This window comes from Xyrauchen texanus, chromosome 35 (genome assembly GCF_025860055.1).
Source record: "Xyrauchen texanus isolate HMW12.3.18 chromosome 35, RBS_HiC_50CHRs, whole genome shotgun sequence".
NCBI lineage: Eukaryota > Metazoa > Chordata > Actinopteri > Cypriniformes > Catostomidae > Xyrauchen > Xyrauchen texanus.
The window spans coordinates 32905724-32928757 of record NC_068310.1 but is presented as its reverse complement, the minus strand read 5'-3'; the positions used below and the strand labels follow the sequence as shown (position 1 = coordinate 32928757).

Below are 23034 nucleotides of genomic sequence, written 5' to 3'. Positions count from 1 at the left end.
CCTTGATTTTATAAACACATTTGCTTTTATTGATCACTCACACAGAGAAAGAGACAGACATACAGCCGTGGCCAAAAGTATTGGCAGTGACACAAATTTTGTGTTTTGCAAAGTTTGCTGCTTCAATATTTGTAGATCATTTTTTCACATGTTTCTATGGTATACTGGAAAACAATGATAACCATTTCATGAGTTTTAAAGGCATTTATTGGCAAAAACATTCAATATATGCAAAGAGTCAATATTTACAGTGTTGACCCATGTTCTTCATAATCTCTGCAATTCGCTCTGGCATGCTGGATATCAGTTTATGGGCCAAATCCTGACTGATGGCGATCCATTCTTGCCTTATTAGTGCTCGGAGTTGATCACAATTTGTGGGCTTCTGCTTGTCCACTTGCCTTTTGAGGACTGACAGGGATTAAGATCTGGGTAGTTGCCAGGCCACGGATCCAAAATTTCAATGTAATGATCTCCAAGCCACTTCATTATCACTCTTGCCTTGTGACATTGTGCTCCATCATGCTGAAAAATGAACAGATTATCACCAAATTGCTCCTGGATCATTGGGAGAAGTTGCTCTTACAGGACATTTTGATACCATTCTTTATTCATGGCAGTGTTTTTGGGCAGAATTATGAGAGAGCCCACTCCCTTGGATGAAATGCAACCCCACACATGGATGGTCTCAGGATGTTTCACTGTTGGCACAACACAGGACTCATGGTAGCGTTCACCTTTTCTTCTCCGGACTATTGATTTTCCAGATGTTGCAAACAGTCGGAAGGGGGATTCATCAGAGAAAATATCTTTGCACCAGTCTTCTGCTGTCCAATCCTTGTACTTCCTGCAGAATTTCAGTTTGTCCTTGATGTTTTTTTTTGGAGAGAAGTGGCTTCTTTGCTGCACCTTCTTGACACCAGGCCATCGTTCAAAAGTCTTCGCCTCACTGTGTATGCAGATGCACTCACACCAAACTGCTGCCAACGTTGAGCAAGCTCTGCACTGGTGGTGACACCATTCCATAACTGACTCCTCAGGAGGAGATGTCCTGGTGCATGCCGGACACTCTGGGACGTCCTGAAGCCTTCTTCACTACAGCTGAACCTCTCTCCTTGAATTTCTTGATGATCCGGTAAATGGTTCTTTCAGGTGCAACATTCTTTGCAGCAATTTCCTTGCATGTGAGGCCATTTTGATACAAATCAATGATGGCTGCATGTCTTTCTTTAGAGGTAACCACTGCGAACAAGAACACAATGATTGGCACTTCTTCCCTACTTTTCAGTCTGCTCTTATAATCCAATCAGAGTGATAGAGTGATTTCACCTGACTAGTACTCGTTCACACTTTCCCAGGTGCTGCGGATATGATTAGTGAAATTAAGTTAGCTGGTCATTTTGTGCCAGGGCCAAAAAACTGTGAAATTTGGGTTTTTGTGATAAAGTTATTTTCTTTTTTTTTGGCCAATGAAGCTTTTTGCAATTATTAAAATGCGTCTGATCACTCTTCACAATAATCTAGAAACAATGTGAATCAACACCACAACTGAAAAACAGAAAACACAGAATTTGGGAAACATAAAACAGAATTTAGGAGAAAATAAAACAAATTGGGCCCTATTACCAAAATTAAAAGGAAAAAATATAATTAAAATTACAAAAAATGACAATTAAAGGAAGAGATGCAATTATACAAATTATGCCATTATTTTAATGCAATTATGCATAAATTCTCATTTTACGTTTATTTATTTATTGTAATTCCCATTATTCACAATGGTGATTCTAATTACTGTTACAGTATAGAGCAAATTATACTTTATTACATTAAAAATACTGAAGAGTATTAGCTTATTAAAGTAATATTTTATTTAAATTAGCATTTAATAAAGTTAGTGGAACTAACTGCATCCTCTATAAATACTTTTAAATTTAAATCATGAGAGATTAAACAATAATACAAAATATTTTATTTTACATTACAGTAATGAGAAAGTGTGTGTGTGAGTTTGTGTTGAGTGGGATGTCCTAAATTGTTATTAAAATAACGTTAATGTTAAAATCTTAAAATAGGCTTTAATTTTTTGTTCTTTCTTTCTTTTGATTTGGTGGTGAAATATGACCTGGCATGTTCTTGTCAAGTTTTGTGAGCTCTACCCAAATAACCACATGCAAATACTTAATCAAACAGACAGATGCATGTACAATATTCTGTAAATACAAAATACATGCAGAGTCATGCATGCAAGTAAATAAACATGCAAACACACTTTTTCGAAGCTGCAAACAACCTTGCACATCTGGCCGTGAGAAAAAGCAGTCGACGTCTCACATAATTAATTCAAGGCTTCAAGTCTCCCCTCTGTCTTTCTCATCATAAAAGACAGGATTCAACTCGCTATGCTACATGCTGAAAATGATCAAGACCATTTCCATTACTACAGTGAAGCCAAGTGGGCAAGGGTGCACAGCAACATCTCAATAACGTCTGTGCCTGCGCTGTCTACGCTCCAGGATACGATGACCTATCAAAAACATTTCACACCATTATTTTGGAAGGGTTTCAAAAAGTGACCCCGTTCGCTGAGATTCATATAAAAGGGATTTATGGAAACTTCATCTTTGACAGTCTATGCACGAAACCTCAGTCCAGTCCACTGGTCTCAATTACACCCAGCGGCTCTGCTCACCACAGAGTCAGACAGTTTGGTTTGGTATGAATTCTCATTATCTGCCAATTAAAAAGTTAACATTTACTCTGTTTGAAGCTAATATCCAAGCAACCTGCTGTACCCAAAGGAAGTTCATTCAACAAAATGTAGACTGTCTCTTTACTGATACTGGTACACTTGGGTCAATATACAGTATGTCAATATTATGTTTTTTAATCAATGTACTGTATATCAAATGACAAATTAAAACTTGACATTTTGGCTTGACAAAGTGTTTGTCTGAATGTTTAAAAATTCTGGATGGATGGATGGATGGATGGATGGTTAAGGATTAAAAAACTACAACTAACAAAGTTTGAAAAACATAAAAAGAGAAGATTTTACAAATTATTATGATGGACTACATATTCTCATATGAACATTGTGTGTTTGGCTTTACAACAGTTCAGACACTTTTCCTGCTTTCTTCAAAGCCATCAGTATCCTCTTCCGCCATCCATCTGGCTTCAAGAACTGACATGTCACCCTATGGAAGACGTCTTACTAATCTAACACTTTTGAAAGGTTAACAGACTCATTCAGAAAAAAAAAACCATTCAATGGCAAGGGGAGGAAGTCTGGCACAAAAAAAATAGGAGAACTAGTTTATGAAAGATAAATGCAGTTTTGTGTTGGTCTCCCTGTTTAAAATAACAGCTTAAACCAGCCAGTGGTGATTTGCTAGTCTCAGCTGGTTTAAGATGGTCTTGCTGGTCACTCAGCCTGTGTCGGCCAACCTAACCAGCTGTTAATTGCCCAAAACCTCTTTAAACGATCAAACCAGACCTCCCTGGTCAGTAAACCACCTTTTAGGTTGGATTAAGCTGTTTTTTTGTTGGGTTATTCCTGTGAATATACTCTGTATTCAGGTGCAGTTGTCTTAACAGATCCAGTTGCATTTAGAAACATGCAAGACTGAAGCACTGAACATCACACGATAATAAAGTTTTTTTTTAACCTCATTAACTTAATCAACTCATCTGTATGGGAGGGAGTTCATTCTGCTGTCAGATCTATGGAGGTTTCTTATTGAGTTATGATTGGTTTATTTATGTGCCCAGAAAACCTATTCAAGGTATTTATCAGAGCATTTAGTTGTATCCAGATTGAAAGGTTTGAATTTGATTTCCTGTTTAAACTGGACTTCCTCACTTTTGTCTTCAAAAGTGGTTTAACATAAAAGTGGATTGACTGTGTGAACTTGAAATGCAAGCAGATTACTGTCTGGTTACGGCCTTAGTTTACAGGAAAAGATGGCAAGAGAATACAATTTGTATAACTTTTTATAAACAAGGTGAATAAACATACGTTTAGGTGCAATATTTTAGCTCATGTTAGGCTGAAACCCCTAAAATGATCTTCCCTTATATTACTTGATCAGTTACTGTATTGTGGTATGTCAAACTGACATCTGATTGACCAATATTGACCAATTCACTGGCCATGTTGGTAAACAAATAGTGTACCACTGGTGTATGAGTGTGTGGGTGAATGGGTGATTGGTACACAGTGTAAAGTGCTTTGGTAACCTCTAAGGTGCAGACCATTTACCATTTTACTGTATAAAATAAATATACATAAATGTATTTTAATTAAAGTCAAACTAAAGTCAAATATAGTACCAATGTGGACAACATCAACCCTCATTGGTACTAATATGCACAAAGTCAGTGGGCATAGCCATGAATTTTCATGCAAGCATGTGCCAAGACTAGACGCAAGTGGGTTGGTGAAATTGTGGCCACAAAACACTAATGGACTGGGTCAAGAGCTATTTAATTCTGAGGTTATTCTCCAGTCTGCTTTCAGTTCCGTCAAGCACCATCAATAAAAATGAAGACAGCCCATTCATAAGAATTTTACGAGTAAATGGTCTGCAATGCATCCCCTGCTCTGTGACTGTATTGTCACCTGTGCTGCTCTGGACCTGTTCTAGCCTTTCTGGGACTATTGGCTCTTGAAATATGCTTTACTTCTCTCCCATTGTTCATTGTTTTGTAATGTACTATATATTTGTTATACTGAATGTTTTTTTATGTTTAATGTTTTATTTGTTATTTCTATACAGTGTATTTGAGCTTTGGAAAGGTGCTATACAAAATAAACTATCATTATTATTATTAATAATCATATGGACACAAATCATGGCTAGATTAAAAGTGTGTGGCAAAGAGGAGGGCACGGCCGGGCCGTGATGATGCATGCCCGGCCCCTGATCAGGCTAATCAAGCCCACGAGAGGGATAAAGGCGGCTAGAGGTGGCAGTTCGAGGGAGAGAGAGACCTACAGGCAGCTGTCCTGTATGCGTTTGCGTTATATGTCTTTTGCGTTAAGTTAAAGCATGGGCTTGATTAGCCTGATTAGGGGCCAGGCATGTGTCATCATGGCCCCACCCTCCTCCTTGCCTCAAAGTGATAGCTCTTTGATATCTGCTGGTGCAATCCCCAAACTGCAAATGCGGGAGCTGATTTTAGACTTTGCACCGAGATTAAACGTAGTTCTAAAAACGTCTTAGCTCAATTACCTATTTCTCAGGAAAATGGCAAATTGCACTTTGCGGCCCTTTATTAACATGCAACACACCCACAGTTTGCAAGCATACACATAGATGGCACAAAGACCCCATCCACACCCACTTGCACATATATTGAGCTTAGAATTATCGCTCTCATGAAAATTGGATAAGAAATAGGGCACGGTCACTGCGCTTAATGCTGTGCCTAGCGTGGTCAAGAAAATAGAGCTTAGAAAATAGAGTTTGTTGTCCTTTTTTGAGCTTGACATGCAGAAAAAACCCTGTAAAAACTTTTTAAAGATGTATCTTTTGTGTTCCACATAAGAAAGTAAGTCATACCGGTTTGAAGCAACATCAGGGTGAATAAATAGTGGAAAAAAATATGTTCTTTAAAAAGGAAAAATAAAGCCCTCAGTCTTCTGTACAGAAAATAAAGAGACAGTTTATGCACTGATTTTCAAGGTATTGTATTTGCATTTTTCCTCACAATAACATCTGTTAGTTGTGTGCATGTAGGATATGATTATTCCCCAGACACGTCATTTCATCTCTGAAAAGGGTTACAAACATTTGACTCCAGGTCTCATTGCTGTTTGCTGCAAGTGGGAGCAACGTGGACAAAGTTGGAGCTTTTTGATACAGGTTATTTGCTTGCATTTCAAAGTAACCCTGATCTTTCTCTCTGAAACACACAAACGTCTGAAACCGAAAAGTGTCTGAAAGCAGGAATCAGAGAAGCCGAGCCCATCAAAGATGTAAGCTTTTGCCAGAGGTAAAGAATGTTCTGCACAGATCTTATTGGAAAGAGACTCCCTGATATTGCATCAGCTAAAGTGGCTGAATTTCACCCAGAGGAGGAAAATATCATAAGGTCTAATAAAGTATATTGTTTTTTTTAGGAATGTAATAAAACAAGACTAGCAATTGGTCCCCTTTAATTTCATAAAGATGTCTAATATAGGCTACAAAAATAAATACAACGAGGGTCTTTTCACATTGTTTGCTACAAGAATGCCTTTATCTGATGCATTTGTCCAAGCATAAGAACATTTTGAAAAAGAAAGTGGAAAATGTAAAAGTGGTAACATGCAATTGTTACCTTAATGGGCTATTTCTACTTTTCATTTAAATTCCATGGCATTTTTATGATTTTCTCAGTTGTCTGGACTGTTAGATTATTGATTTTTAAAAACCAATTTACAGAGATCACATTTAGGGAAAGCAATTTTAGCCAAAGAAACATATTAGGGCAGAGCAACAAGAAAAATACAAGATTGAACTCATTTCCATGAGCTTTCCAAGCTTTGAATTCCATATTTTTAAATTCCCTGATATTTGATATTTCCCTGACCGTGGGAACATTGAACCCTTAAAAATGACTTTCGTTAGGGGGCCTGGGTAGCACAGCAAGTATTGACGTTTGAATCCAGGGTGTACTGAGTGACTCCAGCCAGGTCTACTAAGCAACCAAATTGACCCGGTTGCTAGGGAGGGTAGAGACACATGGGGTAACATCCTTGAAGTCACAATTAGTGGTAAGTTGTGCGTGGATCGCGGAGAGTAGCATGAGCCTCCACATGCAGTGAGTCTCCGCGGTGTCATGCACAATGAGCCACGTGATAAGATGTGCGGATTAACGGTCTCAGAAGCAGAGGCAACTGAGACTTGTCCTCTTCCACCCGGCTTGAAGTGAGTAACCGCACCACCACAAGGACCTACTAAGAAGTGGGAATTGGGCATTCCAAACTGGGAGAAAAGGGGGTAAATAATTTTAAAAAGAAAGAAAAAAATTACTTTTGGTTTAACCTTATATAACCTTATATAGTCTATCATTTTTAATATTTTCAATTTACATTTTCACTCATACTGATACATAAAGTTAGTCAAGTTGTCACAGGAAGCACATTTATTAGGTTACCTTACAAAAATGTTTTTAAAATATAGACATGTTTTGTCCGCTTGTTTCCCTGTGTTTTGCCTTCTTGTGTTCGCAGGTGCCACATCAGGAATGCCAGCCCCAGTTGCCATGGCTACGCTCATTAATCCATCAACTGATTATCCGTGGCACCTATCGCCTATTTGCCCCTTCCTATTTAAGTTCCCTTCATGCTCAGTCCTGAATTGTTTGGTTTGTTTGTTTGTGTTAGTCTAGTCGGTTGGTTTCTGATACCTTATTCAGTCCCACCAGGATTTCTTGGCACTTTTTCCAGATTTTTGCAGCCCAAAATGACTGAATTTTGCGATGCAATTTGCAGAATTTTTTGTGTTGTTTTGCAGTAAAAACTCACAAATCATCATTATATATCTCTGGAATTGTGCTAATTATATTGTAAATGCAATTAAATGTAAATATTTTATTGCACAATGACATTCTATGCAGTTAGCAAGCAAAAACAAAATTAACAAAAAACAGAATTACACACAAAAATACCATATTGTAAAGGAATCAATGAAAAGGAGGAGGCGAGAACCGGCTTGACGATATAAATAATGGTTTAATGATAAACTTAAAAGACACAAACACACACATGACGGACATGTCCGTAAACGATCTCTCTCTCCCGCACGATCCGCTGCAGTCAGCCTTTATCCCTCACGGAGGCATAATTAGCCTAATACGGGACCGGGCGTGTAGGATCACGACCCGGCCCCGCCCTCCACCCTGCCACATTCCTCCCTCGTTCTGTCAGGCTGGGGAGCCCCTGGCCTGACATACCCCCCTTTCGTTTAATAATTAAGACCCGTAATTATTAAATTATTAAATATTAAAATGTTCGGTCTCAGACAATACAAGAAAACTTCTCTAAGTTTAAAATAGATGTGCAATAAATCTGTAAACTAAAAATACAAATGAGGATCCAATAATTTGGCCTGTTGCAATTATTACATCATCTAATATTGAAATCTGATGTATGGCAATAGACAAACAATTACAATTAGATGTACACATTTAAATTCCACAAATGTTTAGAAAATCTTTAAATGAAAATGGCAATTTTTGTCCTATTTTGAAACACATGTTGCATATATGTATATATGTGACCTTTTTTATTTTAGTACATAACATTTATGAACATTTATTATCAGCATATAAGCATATTGCTATTTTCAGATTCGTAGCCTAGTGTATTAAGCACTTCAAATTCAAATGACATTTTACTACACAACTAATGGCTATATAAGTGCAGACCATTTAACATTTAAAGAGACATTAAAAAAACATAAGTCTGATTGTTTAGAAAAGTCATAACAAACCTCTTCTCAACAGGCCGTATAGTTTTGAGTTCATTGTGCCATATGGTTCATGTCTGGAGCACAAACAGTACAGAATAAGTTACACGCCAGTTTAATACTTTATTAATAATTTATCAAAATCCTGAAGTATAAGCAATTATAAAAGTAGTGTTTAACATTGCAAGCAATACTAATTATAAATGAATACTGTAAAAGATTGTTTGATTGGAGGATCTTTGTTGGTAGAGTTTGTGAGCTTATAATGACTCTGAATAATTATTTGGCGAGAAAGCTGACATTTAAAGGCGACATCCTTGACACTAATGTTAGCAGGATAATTGAGGAGATTAGCACAACAGAGGCCAGTTTAGAGCAGACCCTCTGTTTCACACTATCAAGCTCATAATTAGCCCTCTAATGCTGAAATGTACGTCAGTAGGTTCACAGGCCAGCTGGCAATTGTAGAGAGTGTCAAATTTGAATTTGAGATTACCTCATTATCAAGGTTTTCAAGGTTATGCAGTTTTTCCAGTCAGACAGACAAAAAAATCTTAGACAGACCATGGATTGCATTAGACCTCATTCAACCCCCGTAATAAACAAAATCAGACCACTTCAGACCCCAGTAAACCTCATCAGACCTCCAAAAAACTATTTAGACCCCATTATACCAATTCGTTTTCACTCATTAGTTTTTACACATTAGGCCCTTAAAGGTGGGGTATGTAATTTTCTTTTTTGACCATTTTTTCAAAATAACTTGAAATCCTAATCCTAACCCACTTACTGGCTGTAAATTAGAAGCACTGAAATGAAAATTAAGCAATTTAATCATCTGTGGAACGGGCAGGACTCAAAAAACTCCAGCCAATCATTTTCAAGACCATCTAGAATCATTGGACAGAAAATGTGTCAATCAAACGGTCGTACCATGCCCCCTCCCCCACCACCCTGGCTGGCGTGTCCCGTTCGATGCGCATACTCAAAGCTCGTGACCCAGTAACAGGAAGCGATTGTATTTATGTATGGAGAATAGAGCTTTTATAGTGCTAGTGGGGTTGTTCCACATTTCTATGAATCCTGTTTTGAATAGAAGACCGCTGTACAGACGCCAGGGCTGGCGATGTTCTTTTTTTTTACAGTTATGAGAAAATCAGCTCTACACCTTTCAAGAGTGGTATGCGACCCCTCCTCCTGCTGTGTCAACAATTTGCTCTGAAAAATTGTCTGACAGGTGAATGCACTGTTTGACTAGTGAGTCTAGAACACTGCTAGAACACTGCGCATCTGAGTTTTCGCTCGTGCATGATTGCGCGTCCATGTTTTTCGAATGGGTGGAGTCAGGGCCAGCGTTGGAGGAGAGAAGGTAGGACCTTAGAGTTGTGTATTTTCAAAATCTGCCGGCCGTTTTGCAAATCACATACCCCACCTTTAAGGAACCACTTCAGACCCCATGAGACCACATCAGACCCCATTAGACCAAATCAGATCTCCAAAAAATCTGTTCAGACCACATCAGAACCACTTCGGATCCCCTTAGACCTAATTAGAGCCCCAAGAAACCACATCCCACCACTTCAGACCCCATTGGACTTCATCAGACCTCCAAGAAACCACTCCAGACTTCATTAGACCACTTCAGATCCCTTTAGACCTCATTAGACCCCCGAGAAACCGCAAAGAATTGCATGAAAATATGATTTGAGAAAACATACGAACAAAGAGAATTTTTGGGAGGAAACCGTTAAAATATTGAAGTCACACAGACTCTCCTACAGTCGCTTAGATAACAGTACTTTGTACAGATGATGCCAGTGTCTGACTCCTACCATGAGAACTATCAGAGAACAATATATTTTATCCAGCATGAAATATACATGGTCGTAATGGTGTGCAAGTATGGTTTTTGAAAGGTCATGCAATATTCAGCATGTCTTTATTTGAGAGTGTCAGAGAGCCCAGGAACCTTGTGGGTAGTTTACATTTACATTTATGCATTTGGCAGACACTTTTATCCAAAGCGACTTACAGAGCCCTTATTACAGGGACAATCCCACCAGAGCAACCTGGAGTTAAGTGCCTTGCTCAAGGACACAATGGTGGTGGCTGTGGGGATCGAACCGACAACCTTCTTGTGGCAGCGGGGGCGTGGTCAAGCGCCCGTCCGGGAGAGAAAAGCGGTAAGGGTGCTCACACCTGAGCTAAATTATGTCTAACACCTGTCTCTAATTGCAGTAGCGTGAGGAGAGCGGATAAAAGCCAGCAGCCACAGAGCATCGGGAGAGCCTGACAACAAGGCAGAGAATACGTGTGTGTGTGTGTGTGTGTGTGTTGAAGAAATTGAGTGACGAAAATAAAGCTTACCCCTTAAGCTGATGTCTGTTTCCATCCCTTCCTTGGTCCGCTTTACACTGGTGCCGAAACCGGGAATAGAAGGAACACCTTTTTTTTTGTTCCAAGTTATGGAACAGAGTCGCCCCATAGAGTCCTCCCAGCTGGCGGAAGTCCTCCAGTCCCTCGCTACTCTCCATCAAGGCCACCAACAATCCCTGCTTGAGCTCCGGCAGGATCAAGATCGACGTTTTTTCGAGATCATGCGGGCTCAGGCAGAGGACCGACTCGCTATTCGGAGCCTCCTCAGCCAGGAGACTGCGTCGGCCCCAGCCGCGACCCCGGACACCCACGCTACGCTACCCCCGCCCACGTTACAGAAGATGGGGGCAGCAGATGATCCTGAGGCCTTCCTCGACTTGTTCGAGCGGACGGCAGAAATCTGGGGCTGGCCGCCCGAACAGTGGGCAGCCCGCCTAATCCCTCTCCTGTCCGGGGAAGCCCAACTCGCGGCACAACAACTGCCGGCGACAAACATCCTGGCTTACGCTGACCTGAAGAGGGCCATACTGTTGGATACCGGCTGTAACCAGACCACCATCCACCAACGCTTGGTTCAACCCGGGGCTTTGGGCTTAGCTAAACTGGTGAGGGTGAGGTGTGTGCATGGGGATGTTCACAAGTATCCCATGGTGACTTTGGCGATTAAATTCAGGGGAAAAAAACCATAGTGTGGAGGCAGCGGTTAGTTCCCGCCTCACCCATCCGCTAATCTTGGGTACTGATTGGCCGAATTTCAAAGATATTTTAAAGGGTATTTGTGCGGATGGGTCCTGCATAAAGAGGTGTGCGGTGTGCGATGCTTTGGCAGGGGAGGCGGAGCCGGGGCCGTCCTCGGCTGCTCGGAAGGACGAGGGAAGGGGCGAGGTGGCGCCTCTCCTCTCAGGGAATTCCCTGAGGGGACTTCCCTCTAGAGCAGTCATGGGACTGAAACCCTTAAACATGCTCTTGACCAAGTGAGAGTAATTGATGGTCAACAGCTCCGGCCGGGCATCGCCATTGCATACCCATATTTTTCGCTTATTAAAGATCGGTTGTACAGAGTGACGCAGGACGCTCAAACAAAGGAGGAGGTGACACAATTGTTGATTCCACGAAGCCGCCGGAAATGATTTTCCAGGCGGCTCACTATAATCCTATGGCCGGTCACCTAGGGAAAGAAAGACACTTCTCCGCCTAATAGCCCGCTTCTATTGGCCGGGCATTGGCGGCGACGTCCGCAGGTGGTGTGCGGCGTGCGCGAATGTCAACTCGTAAACCCACCGGCCACCCCAAAAGCGCCATTGCGCCTCTTCCATTGATCAAGGTTCCCTTCGAAAGAATTGGAATGGACCCCGCCGGGCCATTAGCACGGACGCACGCGGACATCGCTTTGTGTTAGTCCTGATGGATTACGCAACGTGATATCCGGAAGCAGTGCCTTTGAGCAACATCTCAGCACGTAGTGTTGCAGGGGCACTCTTCAAGATAATCTCCCGGTGGGGTTCCGAAAGAAATCCTCACCGACCAAGGCACTACTTTTATGTCACGAACACTTCGCGAACTTTACAAACTTTTGGGCATTAAGTCGATTCGCACTAGTGTGTACCATCCTCAGACAGATGGACTGGTGGAACGATTTAATAAGACGCTCAAAAATATGATTCGTAAATTCATGCACGAAGACGCTAGGAATTGGGATAAGTGGCTGGACCCTCTGTTATTCGCAGTACGCGAGGTCCCGCAAGACTCCACGGGGTTCTCCCCATTTGAGCTGTTGTACGGGCGACGCCCAAGCGGGGTCCTCGACGTCATCCGCGAAGCTTGGGAGGAGGGACCTTCCAATAGTAAAAATGAAATTCAATACGTTCTTGATCTTAGAGCAAAACTCCACACACTGGGGAAATTAACACAGGAGAATTTGCTCCAGGCTCAAGAACGCCAACGCCGGCTGTATGACAGGGGTGCTCAGCTACGGGAATTTGCACCGGAGATAAAGTGCTTGTATTACTCCCAACATCGAAGCTCTAAATTACTCGCCAAGTGGCAAGGACCCTTTGAGGTCACACGACGAGTAGGGGATCTCGATTATGAGGTTAAACGTACTGATAGAGGGGGCGCGCGGCAAATATATCACCTCAACCTCCTGAAATTGTGGAGAGAAGAGGCGGCCTCTGTGACGTTGGCAACGGTAGTTCCGGAGAGGGCGGAACTCGGACCGGAGGTAAACAAAGCCCGCAATCTCAACACCCCGGTTCCTTGTGGAGACCACCTCTCACCGCGCCAACTCGCAGAGGTTTCCGAATTACAAGAGGAATTTGCGGACGTGTTTTCTCCTCTACCGGGCCGCACAAACATCATACATCACCATATCGAGACAGAGCCGGGCGTGGTGGTACATTGCCGCCCCTATCGCTTGCCCGAACATAAAAAGAAAGGAGTTCGAGAAGAATTGGACGCGATGCTTGAGATGGGAGTATTAGAAGAATCCCACAGCGATTGGTCCAGCCCGGTCGTCCTTGTTCCCAAGCGACGGGTCTGTACGATTCTGTGTGGATTATAGAAAAGTCAACGCGGTGTCTAAATGTGACGCGTACCCAATGCCCCGTGTTGATGAACTGCTCGTTCGGTTAGGTACGGCTCGATTTTACTCGACCTTGGATCTAACGAAGGGTTATTGGCAGATCCCCTTGACACCAATATCCCGTGAAAAAACGGCCTTCACCACGCCGCTCGGATTACACCAATTCGCGGACGCTTCCTTTCGGTTTGTTCGGGCACCGCCACGCTTTCAGCGCCTCATGGATAGGATCCTCAGACCGCATACTGCTTACGCCGCTGCCTATCTAGTTGATATCATTATTTATAGTAATGATTGGCAGCGGCACATGCAACATCTGAGGGCCGCCCTGAGATCGCTGCGGCGGGCGGGCTCACGGCAAACCCGAAAAGTGCGCGGTTGGGCGTGTGGAGGAACGGTATCTGGGGTTCCACTTGGGTCATGGCCAGATGCGTCCCCAAATTGACAAGACCACGGGCGACATGCGACTTGCCCTAGACCCAAGACCAAAAAGGGGGTGAGGCAGTTCCTGGGGCTGGCTGGCTATTACAGAAGATTTGTGCCTAACTATTCGGATGTCACCAGCCCGCTGACTGACCTCACTAAAAAGGGGCTCCAGATCCGGTCCAATGGTCAGAGCAGTGCCAACAGGCGCTTACACAGATTAAAGCTGCACTTTGTGGGGGCCGCTTTTGCATGCACCTGACTTCTCTCTCCCTTTTGTTTTGCAGACGGACGCTTCAGACAGAGGGCTGGGGGCCGTACTCGCGAGGTGGTGGAGGGAGAGGAGCGCCGGTGCTGTACATTAGCCGGAAGCTCTCCTTGAGGGAGACTAAGTACAGCACCGTAGAGAAGGAGTGTCTGGCCATCAAGTGGGTGGTCCTCACCCTCCGATACTACCTGCTGGGGCGGGCCTTCACCCTCTGCTCGGATCATGCCCCACTGCAGTGGCTCCACCGCATGAAAGATACTAACGCCCGGATCACCCGTTGGTATCTGGCCCTCCAGCCTTTTAAGTTCAAGGTGGTCCACAGACCGGGTGCAGATGGCTGCCGCTGACTTCCTCTCCAGAAATGGGGGAGTGGTAGGCAGGTCGGATGACGCCCGGCCTGAGTCGGGCGGTGGGGGTATGTGGCAGCGGGGCGTGGTCAAGCGCCGTCCGGGAGAGAAAAGCAGTAAGGGCGCTCACACCTGAGCTAAATTATGTCTAACACCTGTCTCTAATTGCAGTAGCGTGAGGAGAGCGGATAAAAGCCAGCAGCCACAGAGCATCGGGAGAGCCTGACAACAAGGCAGAGAATACGTGTGTGTGTGTGTGTGTGTTGAAGAAATTGAGTGACGAAAATAAAGCTTACCCCTTAAGCTGACGTCTGTTTCCGTCCCTTCCTTGGTCCGCTTTACACTTCTGCTTAACAGTTTAGTGCTTTAGCCCACTACGCCACCACCACTTTGAGTTTGGAGTATTTGCTCTGCAATGCTAATCACAGTTACATTGGTTAACAGTATTTTAGAGTCTATGGATTAGAGAGGACAACTTCTTTGGCCTGATTTATGATGGATTGCATAGCAATTGCATTGTTGTAGATTTGATGTGCTGCAGTCGTTTAGATGTCATCATGAAACTCATTTCATTTCTTTAATGTGACATGTTTCTGAGTGAAACAGAATATTCAATGAGAAAAAGCTTGAGTTTGTCCATTGGGAATTGATTGGAGCATGAAAAGTGGGCATTTCCTTTTTGAGGAAAGACCCAAACGCACAAGGCAAATGAAATGGGCTTTATTAAAAATGAAAGAATATAAACAAAAACTCTCACAGGGGAGAGGAGAGAAAACATAAACCAACTGAAGACAAGACTGAATAGGAACTGACTGACAATACTAAAACAATCTTGCACAAGACTGAAAACGAGAGGAGTTTAAAATGGGAAAAAGTTCTGCACAGGCTTTAAAATGAAACCCGAACCTGACCCGTACTTGAGACCGTGTGGTCGGCCCTACACGGCCCGAATGAAAATTGGATCCCATAAATCAGGCCCTATTTATTAAATCGCTGAAAAGAGCACAGCAGTGGCCATCTACTTTTTCAGCCATCTTGTTTCCGGAAGTACTATTCCCATTTATTTATTTTTTCCATACAGTTTTCATAAAGACTGACGGCTTCAGCAGAAGCTTTGATTAACATTAGAGCTCATGGTAGGTCTGTCTTTAAAAGTTTATGCTATTGTTAATAATCAATTCCCCCTATGGAAAAAAGGAATGGGATTTTTACTTCAGGAACCCAGCTGTTGCGTTCGTTTTTAGACTTTAAGACAAGGAAATAAATTAAGTAAATAAGGTCAATTTGGCTTCTTGTTGACTTAATGTAAATGCACAAACAGTATTTTCAAATCATAATTTTCTAAATCACATTCAGTCATGCATTGAGCTTACTTTGTTAGAACTGTTTAGAAATATTAGTCAGATTTTACTTTTTTTGCACTTTATTTGACAATTTATTTAGGTGATTTAAATAAAACACCTTTATTTAACAGACAAATAATATCAAAGCTTTGCTCAACTAAATCTGTATTTGGTATGGAGCAAAAATATTTACCAGAGAATTGACAATTTATTGAGCCTTTAGAGAATTTCATCGGTCACAGTGTGTTTAGAGGTAATAATGCAGAATCCAGCACCACTGTTCAAGGGAATAGAACACGACTGCTGTGGAATACAAATCCAACTCTCTCGCTTTATCTTTCCCTTTGAAACACACAAACACCTGAAACAGGGCTGTCATCCTTTCTTATCTCTTTCTTGGTATGCTGTAAGGTTTATTGATCCTGTTTGTCCTGGCCCAGCACACCTTGGTCTCTTCAGTGCCTTCAGAGGAGGTTATTAAAACTTAAACAGGGGTTTACAGGAGAGAAGTCATACCCCTCACTGCCATTACTCCGTCACTCTCTGTCTCACACTTACACCAACAACTGCAACACATACTGTTCCTAATGGGGCACGAGGCAAGATTACACTTACAGGCTCAGTCATCCTGTCCTAGGGACAAAACAGCTGCTAAAACGATGAAACTACTGAATCCCAAAATGTACAGAACAGGATGTAATTTTCTTATTTAGTCTCAAATTCAATCATATCTTTAAGAAAACCAAAGCCAAAAATGCAGGGTCCAAAATGAACACTAGTCATGCCCCAAATGGGTATTTGGCCATGATTTCGCCAAGTAATTCTTGATGGTCCTGGAACAACATTTCAATCAACCAATCAGTGTTTATTGTTATATGTAGGGTTAGGACTAGGTTTCTTTTATGGAAATGTTGTTTCAAGACCAACAAAAGATGTAGATCAAGGAGCATGTCCTACTTTGCAATTTTGGTGACCAAATGGGTAGGAGTTGCGTTATCAGTGGACCGCTAACTTCATAAGGCACTGCATCAAATACATGGTTTAATGAATTGTAAGAATGATGATCTGACCCTGATCCAACATGAGCAACTTCATATCAAAGACATAAAAACAGTCTAGAAGAAAACTTGGGCATCATCTAATGACTCACCTCAGTGGAAATTTTACCATTAAAAGTTACTGTATTGGGAATATTTTGGCAAAATTATGCTTATAAATTGCATGCCTCACAATAATGGAAATCTGCCCTCTTCCCATAATGCACCTTTCTGCTGCCATCTGGATTTTATCTTCTTTCTGACAGCAGTTGTTGTTTGATTCATGTCCCTCTCACTGTCTCTCTGTTACTGCCTATTTTTACACAAAGCCATATTCCAGTAAGAGCAGAACATGAGCTGTGAACAAGATGTACAACTGAAAATCTCTTGAGTCTGTGACAGTTCAGGACTTTTGTTTAAGCCACTTTTTTACTTCCACCTGCTTATTAACAGCTAAAGTTACTTGAACAAGTCAGCATAAGCATTTTTATTTCCACTGTTTCTGGTGCTGAACTCGTTTGTGGTCTAAAACAAGACAAAAAATCCATTGGAAACAAGATTTTTACATTTTCGGACAAAAATTTGAGTGGTGTTTGCCCTTGAAAAATTCTCTGCCACAATGATATATGGTTGCTAGGGTATTCTGTGTGGCTCTGGTCCTCACATATGATTTGAGTCCCTTCTTCTGTCTATGTTTATGGTGTTTTTGCCCATTTTAAAGTCTATTAAATGAAAATCGAACTTGCTATTGCTTTAAAAATTAACAGCACCTTATGAGATGAATTACATTACTCATTAATTCTTGAACCACTCTTTGTGAAGCAAACACATACAATTTCTTATGATTTAGCCATATTGTATCTCTTACTATTAGGGATGGCACACAGTATAAAATTGTAGGTATCATTCAACTCCATACAACAAATGGTTCAGGATGAGTTACTGGGCAAAGACTAATACTTAGTGTTTATTCAAAATCCCTAACCCCAAGTATGAGCTATAGCCTTTATCAACTGCACTCTCGAAAAGCAGGTCTTGTTGAAAATGTGACTCAGATTTTAGAATTGTGCATATTTATGTGCTTGTTCTTTGTTTGCTGTTATCAAATATATGCTGAGAGGATGATGAAAGCTCTTCTGGCTGATTTCACATTGAGCTGAAAGCTCTGTACTGCTTGCCCAGTTGTTTTATGCCCACTTCCTGTACAATTCAATAGGCTGATTAATTGCCTCACTTTGAGAGAAAAGCTAAGTGCCCTCAAGGAGCAGACAAAGTCTGTGTTCAATCCAGCCCACTCACAGGCTGTGTCAATGGACTTTTCTTTTTTTTTTATTTAAATATTTATTTATTTTTAAAAGCTAGAAACGATGTGAGAAATACGGCCAGAAAACCAGAAGTTTCCATTTGCAAATCCTTTGGTGTGCTGAATCAACTCAATTTAATAATTATAAAAAAAAACCACAGTATTAAATACTCTTAAAAGAGAGATTTTATTAAAATGAGCAGATATTTTAATATACAACGTTTTGTATTTTTAAAACAGTAACATCAATCCTATTGTGCAGTGAAAAAATATGATGAAAGCAGTAGAAAATGCAATGTTTCACTGTTTTTCAATCAGTTTATCCAGATGATGAAATATGATGTGCTGGAAATACAAAACACCATGCCGGAATTGACAGATGGAAGCTATGACCTTTACGTGAACAGCATAAAAATGAGTTTTTATGACAACCACATTACACCAATACATATTCAGAATTAGCATAAATTACAATTGCTAATTCGTATAAATACAAGATCTTATTCACACTTTGCTGTCATTGGTCCCAAACAAAATCACAGTGCAAAATAGATACTGTTTAAAAATATTTTTAAAGGCCTGTCTCGATCGTCACAGGTGATGCCTCCACTTGTTATGCATTAAAGATTAGCAGAGCTCTGACGAATGGTAGCAGTAAACATGTCAAGTCAATGGCTCGATTCCTAAGTTATGGTTTAATTCATTAGTGCTTCTCCCAGAGCCAATAAAATTACTTAAACACCATCCCACCCATCCCTTTGAAGCTGAGTCCATTGAGAGAGGTCCCAAGGGTAAAATTACAAAATTACATAATCAAGAGACTGATTGGCCATACAAAATTTTCACACTTTATACAAATGTTCACTCTCATTGTCAGTCCATCAGTCAAAAGCACTTGTATTTTGCATGTTCTCACAAAACCACACAATATCTGGAGTAAAAGATGCATGCTTTTATCTTCTTTGGGTGTGCAGTGTAAGCTTTGCTCAATGTTGGAGTAGATAAAGGCTTTTCGGTGTAAGCTTTCAACCAATACAAGATGATTGGTGTACCTGTCGTTCTCCTTTATTGTGCTTATACTGTCTCTCTCTCTCTCTCTAGACACCTCCTTATGCAAATCTTTGTCTGTGGAACAGTTCCTTCCCTTGGTTCTTATCTGGTTACAGAGGTAGGGTGAGCTCTAGGGGGCTGTTTCATAGTGCATCGTGGTGGATGTACCGGACAGGGTGGACGAAAGGACATAGGCTCAGTGGTTAAGACACTTAACTGTATCCATATGAAGTCACACCAAAGTGCTGATCGTCATCTGTGCTTCATCCCAACTTGTAATCGAAACCTCGTCCAGTCTGTTTAAGATCTTTCCCAGATCCTTCTCTGGATGGAGACTGGGAGTGCTGCTGTTTGTTGTTGTGGTCGTAGTTTCTAGATTCCCCAGTCTTTCATCCTCACCTTCCTCATCTTCTTCCTCAGCAATGGACGAAAGCCGAGTGGCACTTCCAGGCTTTTCGGCTTGTGGCTGATAGTGGCATTGGCCATTCAGAAGTCTTCGTAGGGGCATAATAGGCACAATATCCTCACCCAACAGTTGTTGTTGGCAATGACGAAAGTCACTCTGGCGTTTTAGCCGTTTAAACTCCGTAAATGCGGACATTGAGGATTGGTAAAGACTAAGCGCCAACGCTCTAGCCTTTTCTGCCTTTGCCAGTAGGACAGCATGGCAGCGTAGTACAACAGCTTTATTCTTCACCTGATGCCTGTAAATCCACGCAAATATCTTGGGCCGGAAGGGGTCAGCAGTGCAGTATGTAATGCGGTTGAACGAATAGAGGTGCACCAGCTTCTTTTTGCCCCCTTTGTCTGCTCCCATTCGAATGCCGTGAGGGCTGACGGTCAGCTTCATCTTGGCGCACTGTTCACCGAAGTTACTGCGTGTCCATATTTTGGCCACTGCATCCTGTGTGCAGTCCTCCCCTTTGGCCAAGATGGTGACTGCGCTGCCCAGGTAACGCACGTTATAGGTGGGCTCCTCTTTATTAAGCTCCACTTTTTGACGCTTGCTATGGAAGACGCTTCCCAGCCAGTGGAACGGGCCATCAGGAACAAGGTCAGGGCAGGAGTGGAGCAAAGTCGATAGTAGTGAATGGTAGGTCAGTCCGGCTCCGAGACTTTTAGGCTTGCTTTTGGTCTCATTCTCCACGAACACAAACTTATTCCTTTTCCAGGGCAGCATGATCCAGAGTGGACAAAATTCAGCCCCCCTTCCCAAATTAAAGTGAAAGTAAAGTGGATTTATTTATGTGTGTTTCTTAAAGAAACAAGCACAGCAAAGGAAAAGAAACTGCTCTGCCATACGCTGACGAGAGACTGAAAGCAGAAAGGCTCAGCTACTAGACTCTTCCGTTTGCTCCTCCTTCCTCCTCCTCCTCCATCTGCATCACTGAGTGCTTATGACAGCTGGAGCTCAGAGTCTCGGCTGTCCTCGTTTAACTCATTCAAACCTTATTGATCATGCTGAAAACTAAAGGTTCGGCTAACTTAGATAATCAATTAATCTGTCAGTTATATCTTCTATGAATTCCACATTTTGCCAAAAGCTCTCCATCAAACAATATGCATATTGACATCTTTATAATGTAAGAAAGATACACACTGTGTGCAAAAAATTGTTTATAATATAAAGGTTGCAAAATAAAGTGCAGGTAATATGGGACCTCTCTATTTTCCACTAATCTCATTGAGTTTACTTTTACAATACAAGTGTTGTTGTCGTTAACATTTTTTTTTTTTTGTTAACTGGCATTAACATAAAAAAATAACAGTTAGTACAAATGTAACTAAACTAAAACAAAATGTTATTATTTCAAAACTAAAATAAAACAAAACTGGTCAGAGAGATTTAAGCTTTGTAGATAAAACTAACTCGGAAAGAAAAAATAATGTTTTATTTATGACTGCAGCTAAAATATGTATATAAGAATTGGAAAAATGGAAATAGAACTTTCAAATAAACAATGGTGGAACAAGATATTGTAATTTAGTTGACAAGAAAAAAATATGTACAAGGAGACAACGTGAGATGTTTTTATAAAATATGAAAATTCAAATATGGAAAAAGGATGTTGAAGTGTGAATGTAAATGAACTTCTAAAAAATTGTTTTTGTGCCATGTATAAGCTAATTGGATTGTTGTGCTTAAAATACATTTCCACAAATTTGTTTTGTTTTTGATATATATATATATATATATATATATATATATATATATATATATATATTTAAGCTATGTGATATGACCCTACATCAGCACTGCTGTGATTCGGCCGCAGGCCGAGTGCTGTAGGTAATATTGGTAATATAGGTAATAAAGATGATATTGCTTATATAGAAGAGTTCAATGAACAAGAACATTTAAAAAAAAATTGAAAAACTAAGTACGGTCATAAAAACGCATTTGTGCATGGAACTACTTTATTACGTGACAAATCAGAATATGCCATTGCTGGTTCAAAACAAACGATGTGTCCAATCCTCCGTTAGTAACTCAAAATGTTCACTTCAGAAATAGTATCACGGCTTGTGCTGTTTCTAACAAGTCATTGGATAAACAAGAATAGATGGATGGATGTGTGTGTTTGTCTGTGTGTGCGTGTGAGAGAGAGAGAGAGAGCGTGGAGATGGAGCGTGTACGATCACCTGTTGCCACACCCAATCAGAGATGCTTACATCTTTCTGAAAGTCAGCTTTCTCAGTGGAATATAGACGTTCAAGTGGGGTATTCCTCTCTATTTCGGGGTAGCCGAAAATCATTCACTATAGAAACAGCGATGTCCTCTGCCATTTTAAAACAGTATGTATCCAATGTGGAAACGTATCGGTTACCTAACGTAACCTCGGTTCTCTCTAGATGAGGGAACGAGTATTGCGTAAGCTAGCTTACGCTACGGGAAAGATTCATCTTTTCTGAGATATTGAAGCCAAAAAATTATCCTTAATTTTTGTATCCATTGTCAACGCAGTGCGGCAGCTGCAGACCTTGAGCGGGCTAGCTAGCGAGCTCATAGGTTGCTCTGCGGCAACTGCTGCAGCCTATAGACGAGCTTGGGCAAACTCGCATCCAATGAGAGGCGTCCGCGCGCTCACTGCAACAAAGCCCGCCAAAATGGGCGTGACTAGAGTGCATATAAGCGTAGTTCGTAGGCTGGAACCCTGGTTTTCATTGACTGAAGCGAAAAGTCTAAAAAAGTCTAAAGCGAAAGCTAGCTTACGCTACGGGAACCCATTGTCAATGCCGTGCGCGCCAAGCATCCACTGTATGAGCCCCAGGGAATTAAGGGGGTACCCGGGGGAGCCCTTATGAGTGGGGAAATAATATTTGGCCGGCAAGAATGCGGGTCATTGATTGTGTAATACATAAGCACATAGTGGGAAGGAACGACAGAGCGCGGTGCCGGTCTGTGTGGAATGTGTCCCATCAGTGCAGCTCACCAGGGGAGCTGTAGCGTATTAAACCGCTAGTAGTTTTGCCTGCAGAGCGGGCACTTCCATATTGTAAAATCTGACAAAGGTGGAGGGGAAGTCCATCCCGCTGCCACACATATGTCGTGAATGGAAATCCCGCTGGACCATGCCCACGAGGATGCCATGCCTCTAGTGGAGTGAGCCCTAATGCCCAACGGGCATGGCAGGTCTTTTGACGCGTATGCAGCAGCAATAGCGTCCACTATCCATCGAGATAGTGTCTGTTTCGAGGCGGCGAGACCTTTGGTGCGCCCTCCGAACGAAACGAAAGCTGCTCAGAGCGTCTGAAAGCGGCGGAGCGCGCAGTATACAATCTCAGTGCTCTGACCGGGCAAAGGAGATTGGCGTCGCGTTCAGCTATCGGTGCTGGCAGCGCCGATAG

The 23034-nt window shown here is 41.7% G+C and overlaps 1 protein-coding gene across 1 annotated transcript; it reads right to left on the bottom strand.

The window, feature by feature from the left end:
* Nucleotides 1-18348: 18348 nt before the first annotated feature.
* On the bottom strand, nucleotides 18349-20477 carry LOC127629185 (protein FAM43B-like). The gene has a single exon (XM_052106289.1). It carries the CDS (start codon nucleotides 20362-20364, stop codon nucleotides 19417-19419), a length of 948 nt encoding a protein of 315 aa, XP_051962249.1. The 5' UTR covers nucleotides 20365-20477; the 3' UTR covers nucleotides 18349-19416.
* Between the last annotated feature and the right edge of the window lie 2557 nt (nucleotides 20478-23034).

Coding starts and splice junctions, on each gene's coding strand:
- LOC127629185 (XM_052106289.1), bottom strand. CDS start 20,364: ATGCTGCCCTGGAAAAGGAATAAGTTTGTGTTCGTGGAGAATGAGACC.